At 44.8% G+C, this 12,586-nt stretch overlaps 1 protein-coding gene across 3 annotated transcripts in view; it reads left to right on the forward strand.

Annotated features, from left to right (window-relative positions):
* Positions 1-378: 378 nt before the first annotated feature.
* The window catches only part of tpst1 (tyrosylprotein sulfotransferase 1), a 32,311-nt gene continuing 20,103 nt past the window's right edge, over positions 379-12,586 (forward strand). For 2 of the 3 annotated variants that reach the window (XM_068716467.1, XM_068716482.1), the window contains exons 1-2: positions 389-601; positions 10,509-11,544. In XM_068716467.1, coding sequence (XP_068572568.1) covers positions 10,688-11,544 — 857 coding nt within the window. In that variant the 5' untranslated portion in view covers positions 389-601; positions 10,509-10,687. Of the gene's footprint in view, positions 602-10,508; positions 11,545-12,586 lie in introns of all 3 variants that reach the window. The other variant, XM_068716474.1, reaches the window with a different exon arrangement.

Raw genomic sequence — 12,586 nt, forward strand, 5'->3', positions numbered from 1 at the left:
ATGCAACCCACCTGGATGGATCTCTGCTGTATTTTTATGATCCATTGTTTTTATTTTATATATTTTGGGTTTGCACCTCATTATTATTGATATCTTAGACATTTATATTTCACACTTTATATTTGTATACTTTGTATTTAGATCATTATCCTACTGATGTATTTAAAGATATATTAAAATCGATATTTACAGAAGGGATTGATTAAGTTGAATTGATTATTGCCTGCTTGCTGAGCATGAAATAGAAGACTTCATGGATGTACTGTGCCTTTAAATCTACGATGGCTCCGCCCTACAGCGTGTGGCCAATCAGCAGCTCTGACACACAACCCCCTCTGAATTATAGACCAATCACAGCTCGTCTTTCAACATCAATAGCGCAGTCAAGTTGTAGCAGTCTGGTCGGTATCATCTCCAGTCTACCAGCGCAACAAACCTGTCCATCGTGTGACTGACACGGTAAGCGTACCGTTGTGTACACACAAAATGCCCGGAAAGTGTCTCTAGAGGACGGCAGGACTGTCCGGACGTTGGCACTAGATTCCGCGAAGGTTTTCTGACCGAGAAGCCCGAGTCTCCTGCGCCGTATCTGCAGCATTAGGTAGGTTTTTTTTTTTTTTTTTTTTTTGGCGCTGTGGTGTTGTTGCAACGTCCTTTTTAGCCCGGGAGCTACGACAATTAAACGCACATTTATTTATTTTTTTGGCAGGGGTGTTTTGAATTACCGTATTATGTCAGCTTCTTCGCCCTCAACATGGCTCATTTTCCTCCTAAATAAGGGTGACACCATTGCTCGTGTTTGGTATGTTGGCTATTAAGAATGTACAACAGCATTATAACGGCTTATATAATCACATATACATTAACACCACGCCAAATAAATGCATTTAGTCGGGGGGATGTAACGTCATGTTGACGGATAAAACCGTTACATGTCGCGCGCAGGGTAAGGTGATAACAGACTACCGTGACATTAGTTTTGGATACACACCTTGAAGATCAGCGAAGACATTTTACAAACGTTAAGAGGAACGCCTGCTCCTCATCACAGTCAATTCAAGTCAACTGAAAAAACCCTCTCATCTGCCCTCAATTTCAAACAAATGGAGCGTTTATTACACAACGTAACGCTCACGTTTGACGCACATTTGTTGCCGTAGTGGTCTAGAGAGCATGTCGAATTCAACAGACCATAACATGAGCGGAACCTTCCATTGACTTTGTTTGAACTATGCTCCTTTGTTTTTGCTGATGAACGAGACGTCTATTAAATGCAGTATTGTAATAGTTCGGTTTGAGGTTAGGTAGGCCTCACAACATAAATATCTAATGGAATGTGATAGGCTTGTGTACGTGTTTTGGCCTGTGAGTGCAGCGTAGGAAAAAGTGACCAAGCCTCAGTTAATCAAGTCGGTCTTGCTTATGCTGAGTAGTTTGCACCATATATTAATGTGAGATCCACACGTGGTTCTTTTCTTGGTTCAGGTCCCGTCAAAAAGGCCTCACAAAACCCTATCCCGTTGTGGACCGGTCCAGGCTCCATGAGGTGTAAACCCCCCCCCCCACACAAAACAATCCCATTGAACTTTGAAGATCCTTTTCAGACAGCAGTGTTGTTGTTTTTACCAGTGACTCACTGGAATGAGTATCACGCCAGCTTCACATCCCCCTCCATAGCTTAATGGAGATGTCAGACTAGCAAGAAAATGTAGTAAATAAAGTTCAGAAATTGTTTAATGGATTTAAAAACTAAATTACAATTGACCCTTCGCTAAACCCCTCTCCCCTTTGTTTCTGTTGCAAGGCCTGTCAAGCTTATTCACCTAGCATGTCAATATAGCGTTTTCAACAATATCAGAGAGAGACAGAGAGACGGGGAGAGATACAGACACACAGAGAGAGACACAGAGAGAGAGAGAGAGAGAGAGAGAGACAGACACACACACACAGAGAGACACACACACACACACACACACACACACACACACACACACACACAGAGAGCGACAGACAGAGAGAGAGAGAATATCAGATTTCTGCAACAATAGTTCTGAAATCTCAGAGAAGTGCAGACAGAGAGTAGGACTACGATATGCTTTCAGAGTTACATTCACAGTAGAATTTGTCGGCCGTTATAATCGAAGGCAAAGCTGAAAGCTCAGCGGTCCCAATGCAAGCGTCAGACACCCACCCGCCCTGACAACTTATGAAGAACACACACATGCAGCGGCAGCAACATTTTACTTTAGTTATCGTTCGTTTATGACTACCTGTAGCTTTCATTATCTAAAATAAAACAAAATGATCCCGTTTTTTTCTATTTGTTTGAAGTGCTACAGGATTTTGCTCGCCCACCGCTTGATCCAAAAACTGGATTAATTAATAATTAACCGTCTTTGTTTGCTAATGTGTTATGCTATCAGCATTTTACCTCGGAGCAAACAAAGTAGTTTTTGTTGATCTTGGAGAGGTTTAGTCCGACATTGTTACCTCTCCTCTTCCCTCTTTTGGCTTCGGGAAGCAGAAAACACTCTCCTCTAAACGTTGAGGAGCAGGGGTCAGTGGCAGCATGCAGGCCTACAGGGGTGAAGGTTTATAAAGCCACTTTGTAGCAGCCTTTACTGTAACAGTTTCCAGTGGCCGGCTATGAGGCATAGACCTCTGGAGCACATCTGCAGCGTGCAGGTGGTCTGGAGGGAAAATCCGTCTGAATTCAGCGCGCTCCTCCTCGCAGGCCGCTCTTAGCGGGTCAGCTTCCACAGCTGCAGAGCTGGATCAGTTGGACTCAAGCTTACTTATGCTCTCATTTCCTTTTCTGAAAAGAACACCCACTGCTGCATCACAATCACTGCATTCAGCTCAGCGGCTGTCTGACCGCTGAGCCCAGCCAGGGTTTCGTCTGCAGAGCAGGGCCCATATTTCTGAAGTTTATCTAGAGGCCGCTCGCTGCTTCAGGACGTACTGATGTGTGGGGGGGGGGCCCACGTTCATTAACCCTCCCTGAATAGGAGCGCTGATGGCCGAAGACGTCGGTGGATCTCCTGCGGAGCTTCTTGTCACAGTGGAACACTTGATTGTTTCCTGATTGTGAGTGAGGACGGAGCCTTCAAATGACCCTTTGCTAAGCCCCTCCCTAGACTGGCCACTGTCCAGTCCTTCATTTCCAATCATAACAAGGCGCAGGAGGCCCGTCCAAGCTTTTAGGTTTTGTATGGAACCTGCACGTCCGACAGCAGATATCCTCCAAATTCAGATGAGTGTCGTATCTTTGGCCTCCCCGAAGCCAAACCCCGGAAGAGCAGAGATGTCTGAGATGTCTCTCAATTCAACTATTATTCCAGAAGTCTGCTGCTATTCTCATTTTTGATATCTCTCACTGATATCGTTGAAACCGCCGTACTGCCACGCCTGATTTGTAAACTTGACACTCGACGTCATTGATTGCAGAACCACTTGGATGTGCTACGTGCTTCACAAGAACGCCGGTGTCCACTGAAAGCATTCAAGCTGCAGTCCTCTGAAGCGTGGACGTATTTCAGACGGAGAACTAACAATGTGGTGCTCTGTATACTCTGTAATTTGGATATGGCTTTTCACAGCAGCGTGACTGTATTAACTTTTAACGGCCATGTCGAGTGAGAAAGTGACTCATGCTACCACACACAAATGATGGAATACCTATATCAAGCACGTTTTATGTCCCAGATTCCATTCATATAATAGTAAAATGTGAGTACAACTGCCTCCCTGGACAACAGGAAAACACAATTCAGCAGTGAAGAATGTTGCTGCAAACAACCAAGAATCAGAACAAGAACAGTCTCCAGAGCAACACTCCTACACCGAGGATCCATGGCAGCACAGATTGTGTATGATTGTCTTTTCAAACTGTATTCCTACTACTAAAGGCCGCCCACTCGCTACACAGACACCCTTCCTCCCAATAACAAACGTCCACACCGTCTAGTCATTGGCAGATTTACTCAGCCGGTCACTTTACTGATTAGTGATGTGTCGTTTGCGGTTTATAACCTTTGCATTGTGTGTATATCTATCTATCTATCTATCTGCAAAGCAGAAGTTGATTTGCCCGACTGTTGCATTACTTTATATATTGAAACGAACATATTCCAACCCATGCTGCTGTGTCATAAAGTGTGACCACTTCCTGTGTGAACTGCATGTGCACTCCTGAATAAGACACGGGCTGACATTTAGTTTTTGAGTGGGCGAGTGACAGTTTGACAAATTCATGATAGAGGAAGCAGGATGGTTCTGCAGAGGCAGTGTTGTGACACATTGCACATCTGCAGCCTTGGTCAAAGAGGAATCGAGCAGGAAGGCTTCAGTCCGCTGGACCTTCACACACCGTAAATGAACCAATAGACCAACATGTTGAACCCCTTCTAAATGTTCTCCACACCCCTAGTCGCTTCGTCTCATAACTGTAAGCGGCCGGTTGCTGTCCTTGTTCTGTTAGAAGAACGCTGGACAGTTGTCGTCCTCGTTGGATCTGAGAGAGTTGCCTATGGGATGGATGTGCATTATCACGCTGGCACGCACAACTGAGAGGCTCTTGTCGGAGGCAGAACTTGAAACTATGCAGCTAATGGTTTTTGCAAATGCTGACCTTTCAACTAAGCTAACAAACCCACTGATGTTCCTACCTCTTCAGATGGAACCGCCTGTAATGTGATATCAGAGTTCACTTTAAGACACTCCGTGAACAATGAATGAACTGGTGAATTTTTTTATTTTTTTTTTATTTGCAGCCTGCTGTATATGAAGGGGTTACTTGGTCACAAGTCAGAGCAGGGCAATTCCTTAATGTCCTTTATGGTTCTGAACAATCTCACTAAAACAAGCAATCCTTATGTTAATCAACCATTGAGTCTTTATCCCTTCCTCATATTTTGCTTGTGTTTTCATAGTACAACTCATATAAGACCATCACTACAGGCTTCAGTGATTGAACAAGTATTAAAGGACATGAATCTTGCCTAGTCTTTGTCTGGCCTTTTATTTGCACATTATCCATTGTGAACATGAAGACCAGGTCCCTGTGTAGGTCGTAAAGAGTGTGACAGGTGCGTAATCAAATAGCATCCCCCCCCGGGAACCCAAGGTTGACACAAGGGTTTTCTAATAACGGAGGACGACTAATGTGTTTGCCCTCATCCCTGATTTATTTGCTGTGTGATCCCTGCAGATAGTGCTTGGATGCAGATGAACAGTAGCCTTCTATAAGGAAGCAGACAAACGCACCTTTTGATTAGTTCGCACCTGCCGGCAGAATCACGACTTTAATCCGACGGTAATGACTCTCTCTTGCCTGGAGCATAGACTGTCTGTTATAAATGGATGTAGTCACCGTGATGTCGCTCATTGATTCGTTGACTTTGTTGTTGTTGTTGTTGTTGTTGTTGTTGTTGTTGTTGTTGTTGTTGTTTTGAAGCCTTGGGTTTGGCATTGTGACTGTCGCCATCTCGGGTTTTCTGCAACCAGAAGAAGTTTACCCTGCTTTATGGTCTGTTTGACTCTAAATGGACCATAATGTACTAAATGAACATCATGCTGTATTGAAGAAGACTGTAAACTAGAGATTGAGACCATAAACTCATGTTTACAACGTTTACTGGGAGTGCTTCTTTTTGTTTCTTGAGAAACATATCGACACTCTAACCACCACTATATGATAGACTTGCACCGCTCTTTGCCTTGCAGTATCTATTGTCTATACTATCTCATTTTTCTATCTAAAGACTCAAGCATCTCCTCCCTCTACGTCATCGGAGCTTTTCTGAGTGGTTCATAGACTTTTTACTTGAAGCGCTCGGAGCAGCCGCACAAAAAAACGCCGGTCTTTTCTCTGCATAAGCTCCCTCCTCCATTGAGAACAATTGGAAAAAGGTGCTGGCGCTCAGAAAAAGACGCTATGTGGACACAGGGCCCTGAGGCACTTCCGCTGTGGCTTCACTTTTCAGAACCAGAGGTGGCCTCCTGGCCTGGAGAGAGAGACATCTATTATCCCTGTAATACAGTCCAGCTGGAGGATGATTGGGTTTGTTCATAGCATGTGATTTATGACCGCCTAAAGGGGCAGAGGTTGTGGACAGGCTAATGGCCACGGTCCAGCTGATTGATCCCGGAGCGGTGTGGACGTTCCGGAATGTACCAGATCAAAGATCAGATTGGAGACTTGATAAAGGATGGACAGTTTGTCAGTATGAGGATGGCTGTTAGAGACCAGGGCTGCACAAGCAGGACCTCTGCAATGACTTCCTGTAATATATACAGTGTGGGGGGGTGTGTGGATACAGCATAGTATGTGGCTCAGCCCCCCCACATTTAGTATCTCCGAGCTCTCACACCAGAGCTTCATGAGGTAAAGAGTTATTAAGTGTTGATGTGGTTTGGTTTCACCGTTGCTCCACGGAGAGCAGCCTCAGCCTCCACGGCTTCCCCTAACAGATCAATGGAGGAAAAAAAAAAAAATCCTGCAAGTAGGATACAATATCAATAACAGGAGAGAAGAGCCTCAATTCATTTAACACAAACACATTTCAGCCCCAGTGTAAAAGACGTAACACGACACCGAGTCTGAGTCCAGCACACGTGCAGAAGAGAGGGATTCAGAGGTGTTGTGAACAATCTCATTAAAGATCTTTGTCATCTCGTGGTCTGTCGCCCAACGCTACTCGTTCACCGTTGATAGACATTTCTACACCGTCAGGTATCTGTGTTGGTGAAGAGTGGACTTCAGAAATGATCACCTCCTTCAGTATTTCTTTATTATTCTTTTTTTTTTGCATTGAATCAGCAGAGGGCTGTACTGTTTGATTTACCTTCATTACATTACATTACAGTCATTTAGCAGACGCTTTTATCCAAAGCGACTTACAATAAGTGCATCAACATTGGTAATCAAAAGAACTACTAGTCACCAGAAGTCATAAGTACATTTCCTTTAAACAAGCATCTAAGAGCATGAAGCAGAGCATAACTCAGAGCCAAAGTACAGAAACAAGAAAAACAGTTAGTGCTATAAGTAATACGAATACAAGTGCAACAAGGCCTTCACCGGCCTGTGGTGATACCAATGACTCATCTGAGGCAGTCCTCACATTCCACCTCTTTGTTTCTCACGAACAGTTACTCTCCTGCTCTGCTTCCTCTCGTTTAAAGGCGATTGTAGTTTATTTAGTATCTTCTGGTCATTTTCTTTGGTTACTATCATTCTGTGCAGGGACTGTTTTTGGCAAGGTCTTCCTTGAAAAAAAAAAAAAACACGTTAGATCTCAGTGAGACTCGACCTGAATTGCACTCAGCCCGACAGATTTATAGTATCTAACTGCGAAAAGTGAATCAGATGGTGGACTTCCCCTTTAGGGCAGCAGCCTTGAGGAACCGGCACGCCTCTCTTGTTCTCCCACTAATCGCCTAAACGTGTTGGCAGCACATTTATGACTTCCCCTCCCTTTAACACTGAATTACCAAAAAGTCATAGAGATGTGAGAATAGGTATGTGGGCTGAAAGAAAGCCCTACGATGATAAACGCTATCAGACGCTCCACTGTAAGAGCCTTTGTACAGTCTTTACACATTCTTAAATGTTTCCGTCACATTGCAGGGGGAGCACTTGGAGCGTTTCTCTGCAGCTTAGTCTCGCATGAGCTCCCTCTCACAGGGAGGCTAATGCAAGGAATTAGCTAGTACTGTTTTGTTGTGAAATTCTCTTCACTTGTATAACTACGAGTTAACAGTCGAACATGTTTGCTTAATGGCAACGACAGCCACTTGGCTCATTAGGTGCGAGTCACCCGCTGAGAAGAAGTTGAAGCAGGGGAAACAGATGGTGGGGCGATGCGTCGGCCTGGTCTGTCCCATCTGGCAAACAGATTCCGACATACAGTACACAATATATGCAAAAAGATGCCAAAATAACAACATGACAATGCCGATTTAAAAAAAAAAAAAAAAAAAAAAACGTCTGATTTCATGCTTTGTCAGCAAGACGACAATCAAGCTTTTCTTAGTACTTGTTTTCTCAATGGAGTTCAGATCGATCAATGCTGACGTAGCTGCTCCATCAACTCTCAAAATAACTTAATCCAGGCATAGATACTAGCGGTGCAACGGATCATGAAACTCACAGTTCGGATCACGGATCGGATCAGCACCGAAGAGAAAAGGGAGCAAATATAACCCTGATCATGTTTTTTTGCCGCTGATACTAATTGCAGATCATTGATGATTGATTGATCCAGGTTCAGATCCCTTTGTGGTTTGATCATAGCAGCTGGTCTACAAGGATCCAGGCTTTTTTGCCACCGTCCCAAAATTAATTTCAACGACTCTGAAGTCAGTGAACCATCAAACATCCTAAATGTTATCCTTCTACTTTGTTACAGTCATTTGTAGTGTTCTTCATAAAGGCACACAATTCAAATTATTAGGAAGATTTACGAGATGACGTGTGAACACATCACGTTAACGTTATAATTTTCCTTTGCCCAATACTCATTTCCACTGAACAGAGCCTGAACACATCATAATGTAACTGAACAGAACCTTTGTTTGTAGTCCATTAGCGTCACTAGTGTCCTCCGGTCATTTTAAACACAGATTGGTTGTTTACAGCGTAACATTATCAGAGATCAGCGACTAGAAAATTGTGATGTCCTGATCTCATATTTCACTGAACATCGGCAGATAACGATGTCAGTAAGACTTTATTTCACACTGTGATGGTTAACGTTAAACTGTGTAATTAATCAGCGGTGCTGAACTTGTCAGGGGTGATCCAACGATCCGTTACACCACTAACGGAGGCGGTAGAGGCGTTATTGTGTAGACCAGAGAACGTTCTATGGTTTCTACACAGGGTGTTGTCCAGTCTCTGTACAGATATGTGGTACTATTTCTTTTAGAGTTCTGGGTGTCCACAGACGTTTACAATATTGTTCCCCTCATTCTGTGATGAAGAACATCAGGTCGGCAGTGATGGCAGGAGGAGAGTGAATTATTCTAAGAACCTTTTTACGTCTTGTAGTGTAGACGCTGTTGGACCAGTACTGTAGCACATGGACCGTGAGCAGCGGGGCTCATCTGGAGATTTAAGCATGGGTCGCCTATCTCTGCAAAATTAGACGGTGAAAAGCGGTCTGTTGACGGAACAAAGTCTATAGTTAAAACGTCATGAGCGAGAGCAAAGGAGACGAAGGCGTCTTCGTCATTCTGTTGAGGTCTGTCCAGACGAATATGCATCCAAACATTTCCTCAAACGCCGTCAATGGAGAGTCTGCTGCACTGGGTTCAATGCTCTGATGTGATGAACAGCAGCCTGTCGCACAGTGATGCTGCACTGCTGCAGAACAATGCTGACGGAGCTTGTGAACCATCATACTCATGATGACTTGGAGCAAGCGTAAATAGAACAAACCGAAATCTGTTTCGGTTGGAGATATGTCACAATCGCTAAAACTGCTCTCCTGCATCTGTTTATGGCTAGCTGTAGGAGTGGAAAGTGGATGAGTGTTGAATATAAATATAAAATATAGATAATAAAATATATAATTATATATAAAATAGCTGGAGTCATTTTGATAGCAAACACGCATGAAGTACATTTCGGGGTAAGATGAAACGGGCCCCAGTCAGCCCTAATGGTGTTTTTGGAGACATTGAGGACAGGATTGACAATCCGTACCAGTGACACTTGATCATACCTTTTTTAAATCCACTTGAATCATGATCAATTAATTAAACTTCACTAGTGAAATATTCTACATCCTGAGGCTTTGTGGCTTGAGGAATGGCATTGTTGGGTCTGTCCACCACTTTGGTCCAGACTAAAACTGTTAAGTGGAAAATGTGTGTGTGTGTGTGTGTGTGTGTGTGTGTGTGTGTGTGTGTGTGTGAGTACATATTGTCTACAGAATGAGTTTGTGTGTATGCCCATGTCAGAATTAGAGGCTGAATGTTAAATGTCACAGATAACGCTCCCTGAGAATCAAAGCCAGCGTGATGTCTAGCAAGATGAAAATCGAGCTGTCCTTGGTTCTATGTCCTTGCTCTCTCGTCAGCTGAGTCTTAGTGATTTATCTTTCAGGCATTGAGTTCTGTCTACTCTTCATAGAAGTTCATTAGTCTTCCTGGTAGCGACTCCATTGTCATAATTGTGTTTTGAAACACTTCTGTGTCAAATTCAAAACTCGGCAAAGTAAAATGTAACCGTGACGTTGGCTTGAGATGAAAAGACTGTCAATAAAGAGAATGTGGCGATCACTCTCCTTGACACATTCCTCTTCTGTAGGACTGTTCTGAGATGCGTTTGATGTGAATGCAATAGTGACAGTGGATTGTCACGCTGACTGACCGATCGTTGTTTTAAAATATTGCGTATAAAATGGTACTTTTGATTAGGTTTTGTCGTTAAATTTGCTTGAGGAATGTTGCCCTGCTGTTTAATCAGAACTAACTTTCTTTTGTTTTGTGCAACGATCCAGGCCTCATGGAGCTGGGGACTCAACGGCTGCTGTACACCAGGGAGCTCGATCCATGCCCGGTTCCCAGCAAACTACCATAAAGGGTGGGAACCTTGATTGCCCTTTGGCCCCTCTTTCCCATCCCTCCCCCTAAATTGCCCCAGTGGTGATATTGTCCTCTCCCGCCTGTGGCCTGCAAAATGATTGGCAAGCTGAAACAGAACTTGCTGGTGGCGTGTCTGGTCATCAGCTCGGTCACGGTCTTCTACCTGGGCCGCCATGCCATGGAGTGCCACCATCGCATCGAAGAGCACAGCCAGTTGGGCGGTATCCTGCCTCTGTCAGCCCTGGGAGGCAGCATGCGGACCACCTTACGGACAGGCCAGAATCTTAGCACACCTTTTGTTTACAACAAAGACATGCCACTCATCTTCATCGGCGGAGTGCCCCGCAGTGGGACCACGCTAATGCGAGCCATGCTGGACGCCCACCCTGAAGTGCGCTGCGGCGAAGAAACCCGCGTCATCCCTCGTATCCTGGCCATGAAGCAGATGTGGAGCCGCTCGGGCAGGGAGAAGATGCGCCTGGACGAGGCCGGCGTGACGGATGAGGTGCTGGACGCTGCCATGCAGGCCTTCCTGCTGGAAATCATTGTCAAACACGGAGAGCCCGCCAACTTCCTCTGCAACAAGGACCCTTTTGCTTTGAAGTCGCTCTCCTACCTGGCCAAGATCTTTCCCCGTGCCAAGTTTGTACTCATGATTCGTGATGGCCGGGCTTCAGTCCACTCCATGATCTCAAGGAAGGTAACAATCGCCGGCTTTGACCTGGGCAGCTACCGGGACTGCCTGACCAAGTGGAATCGGGCCATAGAGACAATGTACACTCAGTGCCTGGAGGCAGCGGGCAAATGCCTTCCTGTGCACTACGAACAGTTGGTCCTTCATCCCGAGAAGTGGATGAAGACGCTGCTGAAATTCCTTGACGTTCCTTGGAATGATGCCGTCCTCCACCACGAGGAGCTCATTGGGAAAGCTGGAGGAGTGTCCCTCTCCAAGTAAGTAATGGTGACAGCTCCTTCAACATTTCCTTTGTCCTTTCCCTAGCCCACAAACCGAGCCCTGACGTCTGGTTTGCGGATTTTGAAAGCTAGTAGTTATAGCGAGGACACCAATGGATCTTCGCCGTGTCTTTATGTTTTGGTGATAGTTTGAGTCTCGTAGGAAAAATAGGTTGCAGCAGAAAGATAGAGAATCGTCAATGGCTCTGTTTAATGAGATGGAATCTTTAGACTGGCTCGGTCGAGTCAGGTTGAACTTAACACTTTAACTGTATTAACTGTAGCCACACACACACATACAGTAAAACATCACTCTGGCTATTGTGACTGTGTCTTTGATCCCACTTGTTTGTAGCTTGGGGAGAGACTTGCCCATGTTCTTACATCCAGACACAACTGTTGAATTTCAGAGTAATTACAACATAAGCCGTTGCAATGCCTTTCGAGAATAGATTTATTTTTATTCAAGCCGTTCCCTCAAGCTAAAGCTGAATACCTCCATTGTCTTCTTGTTGTTCCTTGTTTGTTGTATTACAGGGTTGAGTGCACTTCCTCGTAAAATTGGGGTCAACCCCCCCCCCACACACACACACACACACACACACACACACACACACACACACTCTGCTTCAGGGTCATTTAGGGACTTGGGTACCACCAGTGAGGACGCACTGAATCACCAGCCATTAGTGTGTCACGCCGTCCACGTTGGTGCCGATAGTGAGCAGCAGCTTTTTACAAGGCGCTTCCTCTACAGCTGCAGATTTATTACATTGTTCATTGCTGACGTAATGGTGGTTAGATAAATAGTTGCTGTTGTGATTTGCGCCAGCCTCACACGCCCCTCGCGGTAAGCCCGGTCTCCCTTACATCACATTCCCGGTGCAGGAGGAATGAGCTTAGACATGCCCATGTCTACTTGGCTTTTAACTGCTTGGCCTTGTGGGGGAGAAGTATGGATCTGCTTTTAACTGGAGGACAGTGACAGGCGGCAGTGTGTCAAGTTGTACATCGCTTTTTTTTTTTTGTTAAATATGAC

Source organism: Cebidichthys violaceus, unplaced genomic scaffold (genome assembly GCF_023349555.1).
Source record: "Cebidichthys violaceus isolate CVI_PGR_0920_01 unplaced genomic scaffold, fCebVio1.0.p SCAF_1, whole genome shotgun sequence".
Classification (NCBI taxonomy): domain Eukaryota; kingdom Metazoa; phylum Chordata; class Actinopteri; order Perciformes; family Stichaeidae; genus Cebidichthys; species Cebidichthys violaceus.